This window comes from Malus domestica, chromosome 09 (genome assembly GCF_042453785.1).
Source record: "Malus domestica chromosome 09, GDT2T_hap1".
In the NCBI taxonomy this organism is placed as follows: Eukaryota; Viridiplantae; Streptophyta; class Magnoliopsida; order Rosales; family Rosaceae; genus Malus; species Malus domestica.
The window spans coordinates 6,762,468-6,788,839 of NC_091669.1; the positions used below are offsets into that span (position 1 = coordinate 6,762,468).

The window sequence follows — 26,372 nt, forward strand, 5'->3', positions numbered from 1 at the left end:
CTTATTTGGCCTCTTCTCTATATCTTTCACCACCATCTTCATGTATTTTTAGCTTCCAGACCGACAGAGACTTCTGGTTTTCTCTCTCAACATTTATCTCTTTTAAATTCTTGAAGGATTTGATGACTGAATGTGTATGTGCAACTTAATTAGTTTGTCGCATGAAGTCGTCTTTCTTGTGAGTTTTTCTGGCTTCTTCAAGTTGTGTCTGATATTTGGGTTCAAGATTGGTGCTCTAGATTGCTACTAAAATTCTGCTCAGTCTCTTGATATGTTTGGAGAAATGAATATGGATTCTTGGGTATGAGAAGTGTGATGTCCGTGTAGATTGTTCAATATTTTCCCTTATTGCAGCCTATAAAGTCGAGTCTAACCAACTCAGTTGTTAGTATGAATCTACAGTAAGTCCGGTTATACGATACAGTTTGAAGAAGTTGTAAACGGTAAATCCCACGAAGGGTAATTCCGTGATGTGAATAGATAAATCCCACGAAGGGTAGAAGAAGTTGTTAACGGTAAATCCCACGAAGGGTAATCCCGTGTTTTGAGTAGGTAAGTCCCACAAAGGGTAATCCTACATGGATGTTGATGTTCAATTGTTGAAATTGTGAAGGCCGATGCCATTGTTCAAAGAAGTTGTTTTTTGGTAAAATCCACAAAGGGCGATCCCGTGGTGCTGTAGTTAAGGCCGATGCCACCCTATAGTTTGTTAATTTTCTATTTTTGTAAATATTAAAGGCCAAAGCCAAGTTGAATGAGATTGTTGACGGTGAATCCCACGAAGAGTAATCCCGTAAGAAACTATTATAACCGGCATGAGGGTGTGCTACGACTCCTTTATAGAAGGTTGTTCTTTGTGAAGATACTGTTAGAGGCAGGGGAAGGATGTCATGATTTCGGTCCACTGGTTGGAGTCAGAAGCTGGAAATAGCAAGATGAACAACTTCATTATTACACACTACTCCAAACTGTAAGTGACAGCAATGGAAAATTATTTGCCCAGATCAAGTTGAATGAGTTGAAATTGGACACGGGTTGATAACATTTGAAGTAGAGAAGATACTCATTTTTGCCATTTTACACACCCATGATGGAAAAGTTGTTTTCTTGTTCTTTTTACAAGAAGAAGTTGCTGATGTCTGATTAAAGTACTATGAAAATTGCTTTCAGCTTTTTGAAGATTGGTGCACCCAAACCTGGGGAATTGGGTTACTCTTACTTAGCGCCATTGATCGGTCTGCTCCAATCTCAAACTGAGTTACCCCAGTTGAGATTGAGGGGGAGTATTAAAGGTAAAAATGTAATACAGTTAGTAATATAGTTAGGAAGTTAGTTTTTGGTTAAAGTAGTTAGGATTTCTATATAAACAATAGTGTGTAATATTCATTAGTCAGTTAATACAAAACCTATTTCTCTCTCTAAACTCTCTGTTCATCTCTGTTCATCCTTTCTCCTTGTTTTTCCTTCAATTCACAACCATTACAATGTAATTAACACCAAAGGCCTCATCAACCACCGGTTCAAGAGCTTTGTTTATGTGCGTATCAGCGGTGTCAGTCTCTGGTATGACATTACCAGAAACAGTTGGCGTTATTCCAAGAGGAGACTGAAGAATGGGCTCATCATTACCATCATCCGCTGCCTCAATACCTGCAGGCAACAATTGATCAACCTGTTGAAGAGGTTCAGAAGCATGTGACCCACAAAAGACATTAACCGGTATTGTTGTATCTTTTTGGGGACGATATTCCATGTGCAGTTGACTGCGAGAGTGATCTCCGGTTTTGTTGTCCCCCATGTTACCACCCTTTCGCGTCCGGCTACGAGAACGACCTCTCGACATCTGTTTAACTTGTCTGCAACTATTAGCCAAGTGCCCTATCAAACCACAGTGACTACATTTGGGCGGTAAATTTTCATAAACCACCTCAACCGAGAAGCCATGACTTTCTCTTTCAACCATAAGAGATGTAGGTAAATCATCTGCAAGATTGACATCAACTAATATACGTGCATAATAACCATATTGCCTTTCCCTTGTAGCTGAATCTAGTTGCAAGGGAGTGCCGACCCCTCTCGCAATTTCCATCAAGTGTCTAGGATGCCAATATTCCTGACTCAAACCAAAAATTTTGATCCATACCTGAGCATGAGTGTGAGGGAGAACATCACCTGGTTTAAAATCTGGCGTCCATTTTGATAACCTGAATAAACCAGTAGCAAGAGTACACGTACCGCCACCCCATGCCCGTCGCATATCATCTTCCTTATTGAAATGGATATCAAAATAACCTTTACCTATAGGAACCAGGTTCCATGGTGCAGTAGGGCGCCATGCATCTTCTAAGCAAGATTTTAGAGCACCGGTCTTCATTGGCGTAGAACCCTTTTTTAGGAGCAAACGCCCAAAGAGATTATTTTGAAACAACTTCAACTGTTCTTGGTATAGATCCTCGCTAATTTTGACATATGTTTTGTCCCCACGCACAACCGGAGTTGGAAGTTGGCTGAGATGGACGTCTTCAATTGGGATGGAAACCACAGAAGCAAAAGTCCTTGCCTTCAGAATTGGTTGAGCGGGGGGCATATTAGTTGTCGGCATAACCGTCTCTGCAAGAAAACCCCATGGACAAACGATATTTGTGCCCATGATAATTCAGTTTAGAGTTGTCAACACCATAAAGCAAGGTTGAACGTAGAATAACCTTGGGCACCCTGAAAAAAAAAAAAAAAAAGGCAGATTCTCTGGAGCAATTCGTCGAGCAGGTACAAGGCACCTCAACCAAGCAACCAGAGCCAGATCAAGCTTCCGGCAGGAGGAAGTACTAGTACCGAAGAGAGCTTTCAGATTGACTGGGGCAATTCGTCGAACAGGTACAAGGCACCTTACTGAGTTCCAAGACTGAGTAGTGAGAGTGAGGCGGAGGTACCCCTCATGTTCCTACTGCTCCTTGCTTCGTAAATTCCAGACCCTCCCTCGTATCGATCTCCACTATTGATTAAATCTCTTCAAATTCCTCTTCGGATCGGTTCGTCGATTGAAAATGCAGCTCCCGAGCTGATAAGGCAGTAAGAAAGAAACTGTGCGACAGAGATAACGAGCGCAACCAAAACTGCAACTTGGCTCCTGATTTGGAATTGAGAACCTGCGATCAAAGAAACAATATCGGCGCAAACCAACAAGAATCCCTTCTCTAGCGACCTTGCTATAGTCAGCATAAAGGTCCCTCTGCTTCCTGGTATCCTTCACATCGGCAAATTTCACCACTAAAATGCTGTCGTGAGCTGATGGCTTCCTCCTGCTGCTTCATTTAATTGGTATAAATTCTAAATTTTGTAAATGGAGAAATTAGGTTCTCATTCTTATTTTTTCTACTCCATTGATTAAAACCTTATTCCTTTTCAAATTTTGATCAAAATCCTTCGGTTTTAATAAACGCCATTAATTATTAAAAAACAAAATATTTACATGTCAAGATAATTATGTTTTATTTTTAAATATATTTATTTAGTTATAGAAATGTTACATTTGATATTTATGGCTAAATTTTTTATCATATATTTCTATTTCTAGTTTGTACCCATTTTTAATTTGCAACCATTTTTTAAATTATACCAATTTTCTTTTAAATTTTAATTTGTACCCAAATATTAATTTCTTTTTGTCCTTATTTTTTAAACTTTTATTTGTACTCATAATTTTTGTAACCTTTTATTTGTACCCATATTGTCACACCCGGCCTGGGCCCCCACCACATTCTGGCCTCGACTCCGTTGTAGCACGATATTGTCCATTTTGGGCCTCGGCCACACCCTCACGGTTTTGTTTCTAAGAACTCAAACGAGAACTTCCCAATGGATCACCTATTCTAGGAATGCTCTGGCCCTGGCTCGACTCCGAAGCCAGTGAGCTCTCAAAATGCCTTGTGCTAGGTAAAGATGAGAATATACATATAAGGCTTACAGGATCCACTCCCCTGGACGATGTGGGATGTTACAATCCACTCTCCTTAGGGGCCCGACGTCCTCGTCGACACACTTCAAGCCAGGGATTGGCTTTGATACCAAATAGATGGGAATATACATATAAGGCTTACAGGATCCATCCCATTGGGCGATGTGGGATGTTACACATAATTTATTTATAATGTACCCATTTTTTTTACAAATTTACCACTTTGTTATATGTAAAATGCATCCCTATTTTTTGTAAGTACCATTTTTTTATGTCGAAGGTACCCATTTTTTAATGTAAAATCTTTTTTTTTAATATAAAATGTACCCACGTTTTTATGTAAATGTACCAATTTTTTATATATAAAATGTAGCCAAATTTTATTATATAAATGTACTCATTTTATAAAAATTAAAAATAAAATCGCCTTTTTTTTATTTATTATAATCTAGAATGCACCCATGAAAAATTATTATTATTATTTTTTTATCAAAACCCATAAGCAATTTTGAATAATTAAATTGGTAGTTTAAATGAAAGCAAAAAACAAAAAAAAAACAAAAAACAAAAAACGGTTTTGTCTTTTTTGGTATTATTGCATCTATTTTATTATTATATCAATTAGATAGCAGGAAAGGGATTTCAATCAAAAATCTAAAATACATAAAGTTTGAGTCTATAACCGTTAGGGACCAGGGACGCAACTAAACTATCCCATCCCAATGGAACAGCGCAGAGGAACCCTTCAACTACAAGACAGTACAATCCAATAGACTTGGCAAAAGCCAGTATTATACATAAAGAGAAGATCAGAAGATGGCAAATAATTAGGTCCTCCTTGCACACACACAAACACATATATGTACATATATGCTTCAAATTCAACCAACATGAACCTTATGATACAAGTTGTTTATGAACGAAGCAACGATATAGCGAAACATTTCAAATTACATATTTTCATAGGATTTTCTTTATGAATTTAAGCCCACCATGGATCTTCGCCGGTTCTGAAATCGGTTTCAACCCATGGAACAAACACGACCTTCCCATCATCAATATCACAATGAGCCAACGCCAGAGACTGTTCCAACGGAAAGAAGGTAAAGAAACAAACTTTTATCATATGCAGCATATATATATATATATATATATATATATATAGGAATTGCTTAAGGGGAGGGATCCCCATTTTTTCAAAAAAATGGGGACACGCTCCCCACCGTTGGATTTGAATTAAATGAAATCTTGTGGTTGAGATTCTATGGCCTGTGTTTTAATCTCAACCACACAATTTCATTAAAGTCAATCTAACGGTGGGGAGCGTGTCCCCATTTTTTTCTAAAAAATGGGGATCCCTCCCCTTAAGCTTCCTGTATATATATATGCAAATTGCAGTATGAAAACTGTTGTGGACATGGCAATTTTGTATGATCGGTTAGCCTTCATCATAAAACCAATCAGTTTAGCACCTTAGTTACAACCTTATGCTACCAAACTTGGCACATACTTGGTTAATATATCATCAAGAAGAATTTGAACTAGCAAGAGTCGATAAAAGTGTAAATAAACTCACCAAAGGAGCAGGTCCTCTGACAACCCTTCCTTGGTCATTGTACTGGGATCCATGGCAGGGGCATATGAACTTGTTCTCCGCCCTGTTAAATGGCACGACACAGCCAAGGTGAGTGCAGACGGCATTGATTGCATATGTGGCAAGAGTTTTATCTTTCTCCACAACAAGGTATGTAGGATCACCCTGACAAGCAGAGCAAACAATCAAAATTAATTTACCTTCCAAAGATATACATCCCAAATTTCTCAATCTGATTTTGGGAATGGTTGATCACAAAATAAAAGTATCATTAATTCATGGTCCCATAATTCTGCTACTTGAATTGGAAGTCAGACTTGAACTTTTCATACAAATTACAATAAGGATATGATAGTCTTAAGATATTGAGCTTCATCTGTAACATGTATCAGTACCTTCAATCCTTGTGTGAGAGTCCTGTCACCAGGGCCATGAGTCTTAAGCCATTCAGCTGCAAGCACGTCGTTTCCAAGAGCATCCTTGGCAACTTGACCACCAGAGCCGGCACCGGAGCTATAATGTTTTTCCAATCAATCAAAATAACCATGTCAAAGAGTTATGGATAAATTATAGATGCCAAAATATCATTGTGAGTATGATGGCAGTTGGGATACAACATGACTGTTCACTCACATCCCGACAAACACTCAATATTAGAGATCAAGAGTTCTTGTTGAACCTTTTAGTGGTGAAGAAAAAATTCAGCGTGAGGAGAAAGGGGGTACTCTCGAGTAATGCTATTTAGAGAGTGTCTTAGAAAATGACGTTAGTTTTGTGTATCTAAATAGTAAATAAATAGCATTATTGTTTTCTATTTTGTCACAGCCCGTCCCGGGATTTCTATATCGGGGGCGTGAATTGACGTAACTACCCTTGACGGACATTCGGGTACGTGTGTGTGCGACATTATTGAATTAATTTTGTAAGTTTTGGGATTTTAATTTTGGAATTTGGAAATTTTTGTGGTTAGGGAATTGGATGGATGGTGAGGATTGTGTTGGACCACACAATCACACACACACGCACTCCCTGTCTTCTCTCCCTCCCGTAGCTCTCTCTGTCCCTCTCCCTCACGATCTCTCTCTTTCCCCTCACCCTATACGTACGGCCTTCACCCAAAACCCTTCAAAACTCGACGGATCGAGGCAAATAAGGTATGCACCTTCATCCTTTCGTCGTCCTGAGTTCATTGGTGCTAGTTTTAGGAAGTGAAACCTTCGATTTCACATAGATCCCGAACCTCCATTTTTGAGGTACTGTTCATGCGAACGTAAAATGTTGTGTTTCAGGAGATTTCAAGCTTGTGGTGAGCTTTAGGAGGTTCTAAGGAAGCTCGGGGACGTTCGTTGGAGAGTTTTGGACGTCGGGATCGTAGGTTTCAAGTTTGGCCGAATCTTTGGTTTTTCCAAGGTGAGATTTCGTAGTTTTTAGGCCCTAAAACAAGTCCAACGTGATTGTACACTCTTAGGGCTTCAATTTGGTATAAAATACGAAGAAAATGGGTGAAAAACGAAAGAGAATAGTGAGTTTGAAAATCGGCCGGAGTTCGGCCGGAGTCCGGCCACCGGAGAACCAGTCCGGCGAGACCTGTGAAGAAGACGACACGTGCGCTGCACGTGCTGCGCGTGGACCCGTGCCACGTGTGGCGCGTGGGGGCGCGTGGGGCTTCCAAAAATTTTTCTAAAAATTTCTCGACGCTCGTGACGTCGAGTAGGTCGATGTGGTATATTAATATACCAAAATTGAGCATCGTATGAGAAGTTATTTCAAATTATTGGTGATGTGCTTAAAATTAATGTTTTTATAGTTGTTTCGCATATAGGTGAGACGTATCCCGAGGACGACCGCATCCAGGGACGCCACGGGGGTTACGACCCGTCGACTTATCAGTGAGTGGGCAGTTTTGTTTTCGTATTACCTATATACTACTGTTTTTCCCAGAAAAATGTTTATATGAAAATATGTTTTGAATATGCCATGCATAGAATTATTTGAAAATCATGAATTGGTTTATGAACTATATGATTGAAATATGATGCATACATGTTGCATGGTGCTGTGGAGGCACAGGTAAGTCAGGTGAGTTCATTTATTCATTGAATTGTTGTTGTTGAGATGAGTTGAGCTCATAATCTGCACCCTAGGTGTTAGTGCTTATATTATTCACCACACCGCACGCTCGTCTTGGATCCAAGTAGGTGGATGTCGTACAGACCATGTGAGGGTTCCGACATGCTAGTCGTACAGATCACTAGGCGTGATTCCGACTAGTGGGTGACCTTAGTTATGCGCGCTGATGATATGATGAGAGAAGCACTAGAGCGTATTTTTACACCTTTCATCGTATAGACTACCTTACGTAGTTCCGAGTGATGTGCAGAGTAGGGCCGTATAGGTCACTGTGGTGACTCCGGCTTAGTGGGATTTGAGCTATTGAATTAATCGTATAGGACCAACTGCAGGGTCTCCGATTGATTCCTTATTCACCTGATTTATATTTTTATTTATGTCATGGCATGTTTTCTTGAAAATGTTAAAGATTTGAGATTTAAATGTTGAGATTTTATATGGTTATATATTTCTGGGAAAGTATACAGGTTTTTACGGCGAGGGGATATAACTGTTTTAATGAAATGTTTTGGAAAACTAATTTGTTTTACTGACCCACTCATTTTGTTTTGCGCCCCTCCAGGTTCTAGTTTAGCGGTGGTTGGCTCACGAGGTCCTTTCCGGCTTTCTGACAGATTTGGGACATGTAGGACTCACCTGAGGGTGATGTATTCTTATTTTAGTCCTACTTGACTGCAGTTAACCTATGCTCTGAACTTATGTGTTTACTTGTAACTCGTCCGGTTATGTCCGTATGTGGTTATGTTGAGTTTGGGTTGAATTTCTGTTGTTATATGTTGTTATTACGCTTCCGTGTCGTGCTTATGGTTACGTCACGCCCACGTGACGGCCAGCACACCTGGATCCTTCGGATCAGGGTGTGTCATATTTGGTACAAACTTCTTAATGGATGTAAAACACTTCAACAAAAATTAGACTTCTAGCAGTTAAGCAGAGCTCATTCGATATCAGAGGACCAATGAGACTAACAGCTTATGAATTTTCTTTTTAATTTATTATTATTAAGGAGAGGGGGAAGAGTTTGAAAGTATTACAATAATTATGGGATGAGTATCGAATCCGATACGCATAAAACCCAACACCTTATCCACTGAGATATTGGACTACATGCTAGCTTATGAAAAATAAATCAAGACAAAAATCAATAAAACTTTTCAAGTGAATAATTTATCCTAAGCTGAGTTGAACACTTCACTATGATATACAAGATAGTAAGTAATCTAATTACAATATTAAGCACTAAATATCACCACCAATCAGCACACATTACATATGTGTACAAGATGAAAAAGGTTAAAAAAAGGAGAGTGATTTTTGCACACCTTTTTTGTCTCCCCAAGTACACATGTTTATTTTCAGTATTTGAATTGTATAAACTAAAACAGAATTAAGTGACAAAATAATTCGAGGTGCGCAGAAAGAGAAAATGAGCTTGCGGAGGTCATTTCCTAATAACCTGTATATATGGAAAGGGGTAATGTGGGAAGGAAGAAAACTCACCCAGGTGGAGCAAAGAAAGTGGCATAGGGAACCAACATGAAGCCACTGGGGAGTGAGATAGTACCCAGAAGAAGCAGATTCATAAGCTTCCTCTTCTCCATGTCTGGCACTCTATCAGCAGCAATACTGCCTGCCTGGCAAGTGACTCTCATTCCCTTTCCCTTTCCCATCATCTGTGTCCTCTTGCTCTTCACAGCAAAGCCCTTTGCTGATGAGAACATTGCACTCTTGCTGGAACACAGCTGACAAAACAATCAAACACATAGCAAAAGATTATTTCTCATTAACTCTAGCTTTAACCCTCCAACCCCACATCAGGCAGTTCACGTACAAGAGATTAATTAGTACTAATCAATACTTAAGTAAGCAATAAGAGAGTTGGGTTTTGGTTTTAATTACCTGGGAAGTGGTAGCAGGACATAGAGTAGAGGAAGCCATTGTAAGGGGATTGCTTGGAGATCAACTGTTAGCTGCTTCATTTTTTGTGTGAAATATGGTTTTGTAACGACCACAGCCCACTAGTGGATAAGGCGCATGGTAAAAGGGCGCCACATTACCACATGTTCATGATCAAGATTTTTCTAGCTACCTTGAAGGAAAAAATATATACAAATAATATTTATGGGCTGACTAACCCAAGATTATTCATTTGCATTTTACAAAAAGAACAACATTGATGGGCTGACTAACCCAAGATTGGGAGGGTATAGAAATATAACAAAGCTTCTGAATTGTACTATTGGGCCATTGTGATCTTCCACTAACAAGCTGGGGTTCGCTATTGGGCTTTGCCTAAACTTTCTATATGAGAATTGGGATTTTCATCTTATTAGCAACGAGTCGTGTTTAGGGTTTATCCCTTTATATATAAAATGATACAAAAGTAAAATTATACTACTAATACAATAAGTGAAATGATAAAAACACACCACTTTTAGCCTTTCACACATCCTTGTTTAATCATGATTGTTGTTTTTGTTTGATTTATTCAATTTGATGACAAAAAATTAAAAGGATTGTTTTAGAACTTTGAAGCTAAAAAGAGTAAGTGAAAAGCACCTCCCATACAATAACTCATATTATTTAGGAGAAAGTTGAGGAAAGTTATAATACCAATATATACCATAACTTTTATAATATTATATTGAACATTGATGCAGTTAATCATATACACATCATGTCTTATTATCTTGTGAATTTTGAGTTGTGTTGTGACCAATATTGCTACACCTTTGTGACTTGTTCAACATACTAGGAGTATTTATGAAAAATAGAAATTGTTGAATTAATTTGGTAACAAGTGGCAATGTTTGATCGCTATCACTATTTCATGATTCACATAAACCAAAAGTCAAACACCAAATAGACAATTCAGCACAACCTTTTTTTTTTTTCCTCAATTGCAAACCAACCCCGAGTCTTTGACAATAAAGTAGAGAAATGATCAATTGTCTTCAACTTCCACTTCAAATGATGGGCTTGCATGCTCTCCCTTTTTCCTAGTTTAATAGCTTATTGCACCCAAGTTTTGACATCCTCTCTCTCCCTCTGTCCCTCTTTCACCCACTCATATACTCCCCTTGCAAAACGGTAAACATATAAGAAAATGTTAGGGAGATCATGGTTAAAATTATACCATCAACCGCTATCTTATGTGCTCTACAAAATATAGTTCAAATAGATGGTCTATGTATCATCACTCAAAAGCATAAATACAACTAATCATAATCTTATAGACAATCTCTGCTTTTGCTTCCAGTTTCTTTTATCACATGGTTATAAGGCAATTCTTACCATATGCTACACACACACACACACACACATATATCCCTAGTACTGCTACTTCATCATGATTTTTTCCCCAGTCTACAGGCGAGCACCGTAGGGAAAAGCTTTTGGTGCACTGATCCAGAAGCTAATTAAGCCAGTCCTTAGGCTATGAGTACGAACTTGTATTGACTATAGCTGTTAGCATGTAGAAAATAGATAATAAAGAAAAGAGTATATATTAACAAGAGTGTTCTTCTCTGGGTCACTATGAAGTATGGACCATATGGATTGAATTCTAGTGGAGCAACTAAGGATGTACGTATACAACATATGGATTGAATTCTAGTGGAGCAACTAAGGATGTACGTATACAACATAGGTATCGTTATGTCAAAAATTCAATGATTGACATTTCATTTAAAATCTACCATTGAATTTCGATTAACTGTAATCTATGGTGTTTAATTTGTTCAAAAAAATGCACGCCCATTTTTCTTAATATTTCCCTTTAAATACTATATATGTCTGTGTAAGTGTGAGATAAAAGAGTCTTTTATCTCTTCCGAGCTGTTTTTGTGGTATAGGTTCGCATGCAGTATACTGCCAATGAATTCTCCGAAGAAGATAAATAATTGAGTATAGCTAGGTTTTCACTTTTGTCCCAAAGTAGAACAAGGTCCACCTTGCCTGTCTCCACCATGAATTTGCAAACGCAAAAAAAAAAATATTAATGATGATGTTTTCTGCATGGGGGTATGGCGTGAAACATACACTCATCATGTGCTTCCATCTCTCTCTCTCTCTCTCTCTCTGCCTTCTCAATATCACTCCAAGCGTGCATTCTTCACCTGTTCAATCTCTACCACTCTCGTTCTTTTTACAAAACTCCTCCATTAACAACATACTTAATAATAATCTATCAATCTTTCTTTCAAGCTTATTTGGACAGTCCACGGTCACTACTTAATCAACATTGATATTGCTCTTATTTTAATTTGTACAATTCAATAAGCTTTTATGCAAAAAGTCTCGATTCAATTAGTATAAATTATTTTATTATTCAAAAGAAAAACCCTGGTAAACCATTCAATTCAATTAAGTTGTTTTAATTAAGTGTCTAGTGTGAGATATGCTTCAACATATGTGGCTTTGAAAAGTACTAAAAGGGACCTTATATATTCTATGTATATTTGGTCTTCCAAAGAGTAAGAAAGAATAGTTCTTTGTGTTTTCTTTTGCTTTCTCTTGCACCAATATTGTTGAGAACTAAAGAGAATCCATTGTTTTCGTCAAAGATGAAGACACCCAACAAAGAAAGTCAAACAAAGCAGGAAGAAAAGAAAAAAATATATATAAGGTACCCGTATCAATGATTAAAAGTAGGGTTTCGAGATGGAGCAAGCTTGAAGCAACCCAAAAAAAAAAAAAAGGAACGTTCTTCAAGGCAATTAGGGAGGCATTTCGATTCAAGTGATAAAACAAACACAAAATTAAAAGTTATTTGGCTTCTTCTGGTATCCCAAACTTTTTGTCTCCCCCAACTAACACGAAATTAAGATCGATTTTAGTTTACAATTACTTATGAATGACTTGCGAAATGGATCACAAGTAGAATCCTATGGTAAGGTCATTACTCAGAAGTTGAAATGTGGATGGTATCTGTAGATCATGTGAAGTTGAGATCCTTTTTTCATGCAATCTAACGGTGGTATACGATAACTTGGATTCTCAGAAGTTGAAATTTACTATTGTAGGCACAATCTCTATGGTTGATGTTATCGCATTATAATTTTTTTAGAAATGTAAAGAGATTCTCTTAAAGGTGAAATTCTCTATAAACTCTCTATCGTCCTATATTTTTTGCACAATATTTTATAATGTTGCCGTGAAAATTGATGTGAAATTGTGAGGTAACAAATAGTTCATGAAGAAATATTGATAGTTGCTTAGCATTTTTCTATATTTAATTCTCAATTTTGTTTATTATATCGTAGATATTGAACAAAATTTGGCACAAATGTGGTCGTGCCTTACAAGTGTACTGGTGCAACTATGGTCGTTTTCTACGTCACGGTCGAAGTAGATGAAGTTAAATACTACTTCGTCGAGCATTTTAGTTCTTGAGCATTTTTATTTTAGTCAATTGAAATACTTACATGAGCTATTACGTGGTAACTTTTAAAATGGTACAATAGTACATTGGAACTTTAACATGAAGGCAGTTAGTTAAGACATATGAGAGAGATTTTTCAGTGTAACTGGAACATGAAATGGTACATCACATGTCATTATATCAATAATGGAATATGTATGCTAAAAAGTTAATAACTTAAAAAATACAATTTCCTACCACTTATATAAAAACACGTGGTGTACTATCCATATTTCCATCACAATGAAAATTTCTCCACATATGTACGTCCTACTGTTTATTATGTCGATATTTTATAGTGATTAGGCAACAATTTATTACTAATTATCAACAATTTATAGAGATTAGGCAACAATCTATTTCACCGCTATAAAAAACTAATACAAGTACATAAAGGCAATGGTCGATGACCCAAATCCAAGGAAGATGACCAGAGGAAAACAGGGTAATCAAATTTCAAAGATACTTGTAACCAAAAGAAAATTTTCAAAGGACGTTCCGTAAAACAATTGCGTGACATGATGACAATCTATTATTATGTACTAATAATGCAGCTGGGTTGCATCTTCTTAAAATAGTAGAAATTTTTTATCATGCTCGCAACATGGGGCGTTATATGTGCTTGTTTTTCAAACATATTAAAAAATCTCTCTTTGAATGATACATTGTTTCTTTTTCTATTGTTCATTTGCAAACCAAATAATGTGTTACCAATAAGCAATAAGTATGCTAATTAACACTTAAGAAATAAATCAACATTTTACCATCAAGGCATCTTGAAAATGAATCGTATTCCATGCATATGATACCTATCCAGTGCGATGCTCGTTTTCCGGGCACACACATTGTTTCTTTTTCTATTATTTTTTAGTAATACTAGGTAGATCAAATTTGCAAACCAAATAATATGTCACCAATAATAAATCAATACGTTAATCAACACTTAAGTAATAGTCTAAGCATCAACTTTAATGTCATTTAATTTACAAAATTTAGCCTCACTAACATTACCCTATTCATTTACTCTTTCCACTTATCCTAGAATGGCACATGCCAAACAATCTTTATTTTGATCTGGTTGGCACATTGCTAATGACACATGCCAAACAATCTTTATTTTGATTTGGTCAATTTCAAATTTTATTAATTATATACGATTCCAAGACTATATGAGGTATTGGTGATCTTCAACAATGTCAAGACCTAATTCAAACTGATGACTTTTTCGTTAATATTCTCTATATGCAATATATAGTTGAGGTTATTTAATTAAATTTATCACTTTAATTTGATGACTTTTTCGTTAATTATATATTGAAAGGAACTAGAGGTAGGGCTGGCAATTCTAACCATTAAACCCGATAACTGTGGATAATCGCCTGAATGGATTGGATTTGGATATGAAAATTCGGGTATGGTATGGATATGGGGAAAAACCGTGAACTTTATTCGCTTATGGTTTTAGATATGGTTATAGGGGTTCCCAATCCATATCCATCCCCGAATCCGACCCGAATATATTGTGTATATATATATATATATATATATTTGATATTTAATATAATTTTATTCAATTTATCGAACCCTCCCTATACTAATTCATTATGCATGCATCAAACCGTATACTATCTTTATTATGCACCAAACATCATGCATGGGGCATACCAACAATCTCATTAATTCAATACTCTTATTGTTATACTCAACTAAATTAATTCATTGAATCATTTTATATATCAATTATCAAATGTTCCAAGTTTATCATATTCATCTCTCTTCAAGAGTCTCACTGTCAAGAAATTAATTCATTGAATCAATTTGTTTTGTCTTCCTTTCGTACTTGCTTTTGTCATCTTTTTTTTTATTGGACCAATTTATCATAAGGAAAACTAATGAAAATGGCTTGAAAGCTTTGAGTTTTAATGATAAGGACAAAATAAAGGGTAAAGTGAATAGTACCAGGATTGACTTTTTAGTGTAAAAATGTGGTTTTTCGTTAAAGTGAACAGTAGCGGGAGCTTTTCGTTAAAGTTCCTTTTATCATATTGGCTTATCATAAACAGTTTCAAATATATTGTTATGTTTTTTGTAATTGGATGTTGCTATTTAATAATGGAATTAGTATTTACTAAAATTTATAGTGCATCAATTGGATGAATATAATTTTTTTTTAATTTTTTGACGAAGATGGATATAACCGATAACTGATTGAAAATCTGTTAACTGGTGGATATGATTATGGATAATCCCCAATGATTAATTTACGGTTATGAATATGGTTAATTTTTGCGGTTATGGGGATGGATATAACATTTCCGTCTCCAAACCGAACCGTTGCCATCCCTAACTAGAGGTAGCTCCATGTGGATTTCAGGATCAAAAGTGATGGGTCAAAGTATTAATTTGGATTGGTGAATAATTTCAAAAGTCGGTGCATTTGAGAATGTGGGGGCCCTTTTCACTCAACAAGACCAGTCGTATATATGAATGTGTGGCTTTTGAGACTCTTATTAGGGTTTTGGTTGATGATTTATCGGGGAATAGAGTACTTTAATCTACAGTCCATCACATGCAGTAAAGAGGACCACGATTTCGGCTTCTGCTGTAGGAGACATAACACCTTAATTATATAAAGCCAGACTTTTATTTAGAAAGTTCTTAATGATCAATGGTCCATTGTGTCTGTCATACAGTAAAAAAAAATATAGTGAATAAAATCAATATTTTAGTATTTACTCTCACCTTAAGCTAGCTCTAATTATGCTAACAAGTTCGACAAAAAAAAGTATACTAATTAATTATTTGGTATTGTTAAGAAATATCAAGCAAGCACATATATCGACATGCATGTGGTTTATGTGAATATATAAGTAAATATATTATACGTACAGACTTGATTAGGATATGTGCATTAATGTATACTGCATAATTTTGCTAGATGCACTTGTTTGAGAAATATTTTTAAATGACTGAAAGAATGTTTAGAGAAAATGTTTTTGAAATCAATCATTAATAAAAATGCAAGTTAATCTTGGAAAAAACACTTGAAGTGCTTTTGAAATCTAAAAATATTTTTTCTAAAAGTGCTTTCAGTCATTTAAAAGCACTTACCAAACAAACTCTTTGTTTATTAGATGCATTAAATATGCAGTTTAAATTTATAGCATGACAACTTGACATTTTGCGTTAAAACTGTTTTAAAAGAGAATACTAGACACATTATGGTTTAGATGCATAGGCATATATATGCACTAGCTACATTATATGGTTTAGATGCATATGCCTATATATGCACATATACAAAAGAGAAAAGTATTCCTGTTTTCATTGCCAAAGCTAACCTCAAGGTTTCATAAATGACTACTTAATGATAATTATTGTGTGGATATGTATATCTAATATCATAGAACTTTAATTAGTTTAATCAACTTATGACATATTATTCATTGACTTCAGTTTAATCAAATCCCACAATGTTATATAACTTATATGTTATTTTTTTCACTTTGTGATCATCATGTATGTTATTTCGATATTTTATGTTTAATTCCAGTCATTCATTTTCTGTATCATTCAATATTATATAGTATTGAAAAAATTGATACAACTACATATAAGTGCTAAATTTTTGTCCTTTCACTAGTCTCTTCTGCTTGTAAGGAAGAATGGAGACATTCAATTCAGGACATATGCTCGAGCTGTCACTCTGCCATGGACATGAAAAGACTGAATTGTATTGTTTGTATTTGGGGCCATTTAATTAATTTATAGAAAATATGGGAGAGGAAATAGATCGATCTTAAAGACTTCTCACTGGAGTGGTTACATAGTTTGGTGTAAAGCGGCAACGTTTCACACCTTGTTGTTTCTTTTGTTGAATAATTTATACCAAGAATTGTGGTGTGGGTGGTGAACTTAAGACCCACTTGTTTCGTTTCTAGGATTCAACGAGCTAGCGGAGATGATACAAAATTTTATAAACATTATTCTTCCTTCTTCCAAGTTTGCCTTTCTGTCTATCAATAGGGTAAATTTGAACGATACACTCATATAATATTATATTATTTTTATCAGGATATCTTGTTTAGATTATAATAACATGGAAGAAATTGAAATGAATTATTGTTCAAAAAAGGATAATGATTTCGGGGCTTTTGATGCTTAGAAACCATTCACGAATGTGTTAATCATATTTGGATCAGCTCTTTTGATTTTGTGATGGATTAAAAAAAAAAACACCCATGAAAAAAAGCTGTGAGGGGTGTTTGGTAAATTGAAAAAAAATGGCTTATTTTAGAAGCTGATGTGAGAATAAGTTGAAATCAAAGGAAAAAGCTGAAGCTGCTATTCGCAGCTTTGGAAAACTGGCTTTTTTTCAAAGCACACGGAGCTACATTGCTCCTTTAATGGAAAGACCTACTATCAGACTGCTTTTTTTTTTTTTCCAAAAGCACTTTTACAAAAAAGTTTACCAAACACTCTGCTGATTTATTTCACAGCCGCTTATTCTCACAACAGTTTTTTTTCAAAGCACAGCAATACCAAACCAGCCCTAACTCTCCTCATTCTCCCAGTCGATCAAGATATGTGTGCATACCTTACTTGGTTGCTTGTGGCATTTTTGTATAAACACAACCTTGCATGTTATGGATAAAGTTAAACGAGATTCTAACAATTGTTGTTCATAGGATTATCATAAAGTAGTAGTAAATGCCAACTATATGTCTACACTTACCATTTACACACAATTTTAATTATTAATTTCCCATTGTTGTCATCTTTTGCAGTTATGTTTTTGCACAATGCAGGAGGAAATGAATTAAATAATTTCAGCAATAAGGTTCTTGAAATGATCTTTAGATAAAAGTATCTTTATCAATTTGTAGATGAGTTATGGACAATTAGTTCTTTTGAGAACATCCAATTAAACTAAAACAAACAGATATCAAGCATCTCAATCAGTTTGAATCTCAATCCATATATCAGATTGTTTGTTTTAGTATACATAAACAAAAGAAATTACTCACATTTTCAAAATGCATAAACTTGAGTGGAAGGTTGGATTGGCTCGAATAACAAAAAGGTTAAAGAAAATTAAACCATAACAAGAAAAAGAAAAGGGAACTACTTGCATTCACTTGTGAGTATATCTACTCGTCTATCCAATTCTGGTTGATGTGTTATAATATTGCAAATGTCATAATTCTAAACATTTAATTTTTTAAACAACATTTAAAAGAAATCAAATTAACATTAGTGATCCATATAAAACAAATCAATAATTTTGTAACAATTAACTTTCTCAAGATTTCAACCAAAAAAAAAAAACTTTCTCATGATAAATAGTCCATTTGCTTGTATGAATGATAAAAATGGTCGCCAAATTGATTAATCTTTTGAAGAATTGATTTTTAACTAATAATTAAGAAAATAAATTATTCCAATTCTGACTATACGATTAAAATATGTTAATAGCAATCGTGTGGACAATAAAATGCACTCGTAGAGTGCACAAGTATTGTCAAAAAAATGGTAGCGCTATTACATATTTTTACTTCCGCATACACCCTTATTAATTTTTTGTCTATTGATTTTCTTAAATTCATTTGATTCGACGGCCAGAAATTGAGAAGTATGTGAGAGATAAAATGAATATGTAGATAGCACCACCAAAAAATAAAAAAATAAAAAAAACCCAGTTTTTACTTATCATGTGGTTGTGTGGTACATTGCAAACTCCGGTGAGCTCCAACCCATGTGATCATAACCGTCTCGCATCCCAATTTTTCTTTCCCAACATGTCAATGCAAATGGCAAAACACTATAAGATAGAGTGAGAGTCATAGAGAGCTGTAAAGGAGTGAAGTCCAAGTCTTCACTCACACACTCATTCTCTCACTCCACTTCCTTTTCTTTTAACAACCCAAAAATAAAACACTCAAATTCTCCGCCTTTTCTTTATCCCACCACTTTGCTGCTTCTTCCCTTTCTACAATGCCTTGCGTGCTCTGTCCACAAACTCACTGAAAACTTAACCAGACTCACCCATGGATTTCGACCTCGAAAACCCACTTACAATTTCCCATGACTTCCAGCCTGAAACAATCACTTCCTTGTTTGCCATTGAATCTGATCACATGCCATCAGAGACTTACTTGCAAAGCCTGAAAGCCCGCAACTTTGACATCTCCATTCGAAGGGAAGCCATAGCTTCCATCTCACAGGTATTATAGCAGTTTGAAGTTCATCTTGTAAAATAAAAAAAATAAAAAACCCCAGAAACTCTATTTTATCCTTACTTTATTTATTTATTTATTTTTATGTCATTGCAGCTTTGTTGCAACTCTGATGACCTTTTACTGTACCTTGCTGTAAATTATCTCGATCGGTTCTTGTCCTGCCAAGGAGTGCTGGTAAAGAAACGGACAACATGGTGTTTTGCTTCTTCAAAGATTAACAATTTGGAACCACTACTCTTTCTTTTAAAAACCCAAAATTGGATTAATTATTAATCAACGATTGGTGCCAACAAAATAGTATATAGAAATTGTTTACTGGGTTCAAATTTTTTATAAGATCTCAATCATGTTTGGTATAACAGCAACCAAAGCCATGGCTCATAAAGCTTCTTGCAATGTCCTGCATTTCTTTAGCTTCCAAGATGAAGAAATCAGAATTCTCTCTCCTTGATGTTCAGGTAAATGAAAATAAACATTTTAATTAATTTGGTGATTAATCCGTAATTTTCACTTAAATGGTGTTTTTTTATTCTCATATTCCACTTTAAGCTAACCTAAATTGTTGGGAGGGAGATTCAAACTCGGGTGACGGAATTATAGTCAATGTGTCCGCATTCACGTATGCTAATTTAAAAATGGTGTTAGTTTGATAAGTGTGTTTTGGTATTTTATAGGGTGATGGAGGCATCATTTTCGACACACAAACGATTCAAAGGATGGAATTACTGATTTTGGGAGCTCTAAAATGGAGAATGCGTTCCATTACACCCTTCTCATTTATGTCATTTGTCATTTCTTTGTTCAAACTAGAAGACCCGCCATTGCTACATGCTCTCAAAGCTAGAGCCACCCAAATCATCTTCAAATCTCAAAAGGGTACTTTACTTCCACAAGATAAATTTTGACATGGAAATAAATTCAATTTCTGTTAAGGACTTAATGAACAGTTTATACCAAATCATTATGTTGTTTGCAGATGTTGAGCTTTTGGTGTTCAAGCCATCAATAATTGCTGCCTCTGCTGTCCTCTCTGCTTCTGACGAGTTACTCCCTATGCAATTCCCCTGCTTTAAAAAAGCACTATCCAACTGTTCATATGTAAATAAGGTAAAAATTAAAAATATTCTTTATATTTACCATTATGAGGTAATTTTCGTAGGAAAATACTTTGCTTCATGTAAGTAAAGAGTCACTTCTCTTTGCAAATAAACCAGATCAAAATTTTCATTTTTTAAATTTTATTTTAGTTAGTTATTTGCAAATGTCGGACTGTAATTTGCATGTAACAAATGATGACATCTTCGTGTAACAAAAGAAATGGTGTTCACTTTTATATGAAAGTATTCATCTTCACATGCAAAAAATCATGTTTTTTCTTCTTCAAACTTTGTGCAGGAAAACATGTTGCAATGCTATAGTGCAATGCAGGACATTGTGGTTGATGGGTTCGATTCAGTGCTAGAGAGGGTGTGCAGCTCGTTCGTCACACCAGCCAATGTGCTAGACCATACTTTTTCAAGCTCTGCAGAAAGTGGAAAAACCACAGTCACAAGCATTAGCACGTTGAGACTGGAGAGGGACTTGAAGAGGAGAAAAAATAGTGAATACTGTAAAGATCACAGGCTCCAGATTTCTCACGAGCATTTCCAAAGTCACAAGCGCTGCTGAGACGCTCTCTTCTTTGAGAGGGACACTAGCTTTTAGCTGCTCCAATAAACAAAAAAGAGAAAATGAGCGAGAAAACAAATAGAAAAAAGATGAGAAAAAACCGATGAGAGAGAGATGAAGTTTTTATCTCCTGGGCCAAGCCAAACAGAAACACTGTCCGTTACATTATATTGGGTTGGAGAAGAAATTGACAAAGAATGGAGGGGTCTTGTTTCTTTTTGTTCTCTTGTATTTTTTGAAGCTATTTCTCCTTTTGTTTTCTTTAGGAATCAAACGAAGACAAGACATAGATAATAATAACTTTGAATTGTAGGGTTTGAATTAATTTGTCTTTCAGTTCTCTATGTTTTGGTTTAGCTTTGTTAGTTTCTGGTATTTATAAAGAGTGTATATGCAGTGAAGTTCATCCACTATACGCATTTAAGTTTATCGACGATATTCACAACTATGTTGTTTGCATATCAACAACTGTAAGAACATAACGACATATCTTAAGAACGTCCTTAATGAAGAGATCCAAATTTGAAATGTTAAGAAAAAAAAAAAAAAAAAAACTACATTTACATCTCATTTACATCTTCAGGACAAATAATTAAGAGTTATACTCCAATGAAGGAGATGTATATTGGAGAAATAAATTGATTATGAACTCGTGATGTTGGTACATCCTAACCATGCATCATTTGCCCCTAACCTGGCTTTTGGAAAGTAAAAAGTATAAATTGATGGTGGTTTGTTAAGTTTAAACAGTTTTGTGTTCATTTTTGTTTTGAGATTATGTGGTTATTGAAGCATAATTAGTGGCAGTAAGAAAACTTAATCATGTGATCTCATGGATGGATGGGAGCCCATTGATGGTCCCCCTCCAATGAGATTTCTTAATCAAAGATATCTGGACCAAGTTTTGGAGATCTCTGTTTCTGTACCTGGAAGATGATGTCAACTACACGGGAGAAAATTGGACCACCGGGAGGGATGTATCCAATATGTACCAATGAATAAATATTACTCACTACATCATACCTCAAAATAAAAATAAATAAAAATATTTGTGGATTGAATTTCCCGGAAATTATTAGAATCGACATCGAATATAATCAAATTAATATTATGCTACCGACTAAAATATTTGTGTTATTAGATAAATTACAGTCTTGACTTCTTGTATGAGATTTGTATAAGCATTTTTTAAGACTAAAATACTAGATTATGACACAAATGAATCATAATCATTGTTTGTGCTTGGGAGCATGGTCGTTGCGCTAGACCTCAAAGGAGAAAACACAAACAAAAACATTAAAAAAGACTCGAAATATTTGGACTTGGTTTCTTGGTTTTGTTAATATGAAAAGAAAATTATATTATTACCCTGTCATTGAACCATTTTAATAATGTTTATAACCATGTGGAATGCTTGTTGTGATATCGAATAAGATAAATTTTATAAGAAAAGTTTGTGTTATCTTCTGTAAATTTGACTTTTGAGTAACACTTCAAAAATTTTATTATGCACACCTTACAAATGTATTTTTTTTTCTAAAAAAAAATAGAAAGTTTGAAGTGCACAATGAAAATTTAAAAATGTTAATAACAATTTTCTTTAAATAATTATAGTTTTATAGTTTTGAGTTCAATTCTTTCATTTCACAATGATAAAAAAAATCCTAGTATTATTACGCTACAGTTTTTATTTTTATTTTTTTTAATCTATATACAAAGAAAAATGATGAAAATTTGAATATTCCTACAATGCTCTCACTTTAACAGAGAAGAATAATGAGCAACTACCCAAACAAAATAAGGCCAAAATGGTAATTTTATTGTGTTAAATGAATCTTCAAACCCATGTTGTGGGTGGTTAACTATTTTTCGTTTGTTTTTGAAATTTTTATTAAAAAATACGTAATTAGATCTAAAACAGAAATAAAACTTAATTTTTGAATTAAAAAATGCCAATTACCACACGCATACGCGTGTGTCAATAGGTTAGTTCATGGGTAAAAACTCAACACCCTATTCACTAGAATATTAGACTACTCTCCTTTCTCTCTTCTTAGAATTTTTTATAGAACATCTATATTAAACTACGGAAGGAGGATTTGAACATGATACTTCAAGTGCAAGAGTGAATGCTCATAAGTTGGATATTGGGCTATCCGTTACTTGATACACTTTGAGTTTGACTCATAATCGGTTTGTGTTTGAGTAATTAGGGCTCGGGCTTAGTAGTGAAAGAAATAAGTTGAGCTCAAAATAGACTTGTCCGAAAAGTGAGTGGAGCTTGACCATTGGTGGTTTTTTATTATTTTTATTTTTATTTAATGAATTAACTCGAGTTTAGCTCAAGTTTGGTTTGTTCTTTAAGTTTGACCCTTGAGTGTTACGGCATTTTAATCTTATAATTAAAATAAAAGATGTAATACCAAACTAAGTTCAACTATTATATTTGTTGCAATCCTATTATATTAGGAATGTGATTATGTAAATCATAGTGAATCCACGAATATCTTTTATATTCCTATTAGGAGTTGATTACCTATTATGAGTTGTAATTCTAAAAGGGTAAGGATTTTACCTATCCTACTACTATAAATAAAGGCCTAATGGGGTGGAATAGAACACACCCACAATTACACATCTCTCTCTTTCTCTCTCTATGCCTCACCTTCCCTCTCTCTCTGGCCTCCATAATTGTTCAGTAAATTATGCCTACAACACGTTATCAGCACGCTATTGACGTTGCGCAGCTGCGCTAAAGAGAGTTTGATCTTCAATTAGGGGAGTATTACGTTTTAATCATTCTTTTTATGATTAATTTATTATTTTGAATTGATCGACATGCTATTGATTCAATTTAATTTTTCTGTGTTAAACGTGATACAACGCATAGGAGATGCAATTCCGGCTTTCCGATAAGGATCTTCTACAAATCCAAAGGCTTTTATTGTTTTCTACCAATTAGGTACGCTTAAATAAAGTATGATATTTGAAATAACCGTGAAGCATGAAAACATTTCCCATGATGTATGAACCCCCTACATTTATATTTACCTTCCGATATATTTATTGTATATGTTTCATATATTTGTCAATATATATATAATAATTAGAAGCAATTAGGGTTTTTCAAACCCTATAAATTTCGAAAAAGAATTTAAAATTTATGGGAACTACTTCGGCTTAGGGCCTTAGAATGTTGCTGGGCCTGCAGACTTATAAAGCAACATACCAGCTCACGCTGAGCCACGACCTAGGGTTTTCTCCTGGTCCAACCCACGCTAGACCAAGCCAGCCTATGCTGGGCTTGTCCGCGCACTCGGCCCAATTAGCCAACAAGCCTTTGCTTGTTGGACTTGCATTGCGTCAACCAAGAAGCCAATGAAAGTTTGGCCTCCTCTCGCGCGACTGCCCAAAACCAACAAGCCCATCGCTGTTGGGCATTAACCTCCTTCCTTGGCCCGTTGACTTGTAGTCAAGTTGGGTTGCTGTGTAGCCATATAATGGAGCCTAAAGGCTTGCAATTGTTGCTGAAAGGCTGTGACCTATTACAGTCAACAATTACATGCTGGGATGTGTTCTTTTTTTGACCCAATGCCATATTTTGGCATCCCCTGCTTCTTAACCATAACCAAATATTTTTGGGACGTTTTTGGTTAACGCTAATTAAGCTATAATTTAATTATCACTTGGTTCATCACCAACTGAAGCTAATATGACCTGTTTGTCATTATTTTTCTTCCACGATCGACCCCATTTGGTCTCGATCTATTGAATTAATTAAAAGTGACATGCATCACATTAATTTGATAATTAATCTAAAATTGTTGACTTGAAGATCACTTTTGGACATCATTAATTCAATAATTTATTTCTCTTCTTTGAACCGTTAACTCACTTTCGTGGTTTCGAAGCATTCACACTTGAGTTCCTGAAGCAACTCAAATCCACTACACTTAATTCAGCATATTGCATTATGTGTTCTTGCAGGAACCTCTCTTTTATGAACTAAACGTTCATAAACTAAATTGAACCTGTAGTTTCAAATTTAGTGCCTTTGAAACCCGAAGTTTTCATAAAACAATACACCCATGAAAATTAGACGTTTTTCATGAAAATCATGTCTTAGAACTCGAATGTTCTAACTTTGATGCTTATGGATGATTCATTCCCATAACACTAATCACAATCTTGTTCCCTCCAAATCAATGGATTGTCGAACCATCGCAAGTTTGATTTCCCTTATTTGGACGTTTCTAATAGATACCACTTCATGTGGGGTACAAGACATTACCTGAAGCACACCATGATTACACCCATAAATAAGTACAATTCTAAAGTTCATCAATCTGATCGAATTTTGACTAGAGAATACTTTTTCTCGTCATTCCATGTTTCTAACTCGCTCCTGAAGTAACAGTATAGAAAGCGAAAGTTGACCAAATTCTCAGATCTGATTACTACCATAAACATGAGAGAAAGGTATAAACCCAGCTTCGGCTGGAGTCTATCGAACGGTATAGACCTAGTTCGGCTGGAGTCTACCGAATGGCTCAACCCAGTTCGGTTAAAGCCTATCAAATGGTGGTGCCCTACTTCGGTAGGGATACACCGAACAGTATTGCTCTGCTTCAGTAGAGACTTACCAAACAAACCCCTCTAACTTCAGCTGGAGCCTACTGAACCCAATTCGAGTCTGTCTCTCTCACAATCCAATTTCGAGTTTGTTTTTACAACATATGGTAGAAACAGGGCCTGCCAAGGTGTGGCATTATGCCTGAAGCGTGATCCTTGGCACCTAAGACCTAAAACTTCAAGAATAAGGGATAGTATTCCCAAACCTTAACCCTGCAGAATCTACTTCCATCTTAATGGAATAGATCATTGGTTATGCATCTGTTCGTGCCCATACCAATGTTGTTAAGGAGTACCATTCTAGTAGTCAATTTGTGAGACTAATTTTGCTCCACCGAACATCATTAGAAGAGCAGAATTTTGACATGGATGGCCTTGTTAGCCGAATCCCCTTAGTAAACCATTTACTTTGTGAACATTTTTTCATGTTCTTGGATTCACATTTGGTGATTGTTTTACTTATGGATAATCTTATTGATATTGTCCTTGAATATAAGTTAATTGAATCATGTTTCTTAGTACATGTGACCCAATTTAATTAAACATGTGATTAGGTAGGAATGTGGGAAAGTTAGTTATCTGGATGAATGCGATACTACACACACTGACTTTACTCCTAAATCACATATCTAACAACGACTTTAGGTCTATCTAACCTGATAAAGAGCATTGGCACGCTCCTCGTTGTATGAATGGTATTGGATTACCTTTTAAGGGACCGTAAATTCTCCT

The 26,372-nt window shown here is 35.3% G+C and overlaps 2 protein-coding genes and 1 long non-coding RNA gene across 4 annotated transcripts; 2 read left to right on the forward strand and 1 right to left on the reverse strand.

The window, feature by feature from the left end:
• Positions 1-4,705: 4,705 nt before the first annotated feature.
• On the reverse strand, positions 4,706-9,770 carry LOC103442560 (cytochrome b6-f complex iron-sulfur subunit, chloroplastic-like). Its single transcript, XM_008381361.4, has 5 exons — positions 9,579-9,770; positions 9,180-9,421; positions 5,945-6,062; positions 5,532-5,714; positions 4,706-5,039 (listed from the first exon to the last, which is right to left on the reverse strand). The coding sequence occupies exons 1-5, from the start codon at positions 9,615-9,617 to the stop codon at positions 4,938-4,940; spliced, it is 684 nt and encodes a 227-aa protein (XP_008379583.1). The 5' UTR covers positions 9,618-9,770; the 3' UTR covers positions 4,706-4,937.
• LOC139188014 (uncharacterized) lies at positions 6,353-8,470 on the forward strand. 2 transcript variants are annotated; one of them, XR_011571088.1, is made up of 5 exons: positions 6,353-6,437; positions 6,520-6,703; positions 6,839-6,959; positions 7,372-7,438; positions 8,242-8,470. It is a non-coding gene; the product is annotated as an uncharacterized lncRNA (long non-coding RNA). The 2 variants fall into 2 exon arrangements; XR_011571087.1 differs by having other exon boundaries at positions 6,408-6,703.
• Positions 9,771-18,927: 9,157 nt separating the features above from the next.
• LOC103411256 (putative cyclin-D6-1) lies at positions 18,928-21,333 on the forward strand. Its single transcript, XM_008349902.4, has 6 exons — positions 18,928-19,325; positions 19,434-19,514; positions 19,703-19,798; positions 20,015-20,216; positions 20,317-20,447; positions 20,736-21,333. Exons 1-6 carry the CDS (start codon positions 19,149-19,151, stop codon positions 21,006-21,008), a joined length of 960 nt encoding a protein of 319 aa, XP_008348124.3. The 5' UTR covers positions 18,928-19,148; the 3' UTR covers positions 21,009-21,333.
• The last annotated feature ends 5,039 nt before the right edge of the window (positions 21,334-26,372 follow it).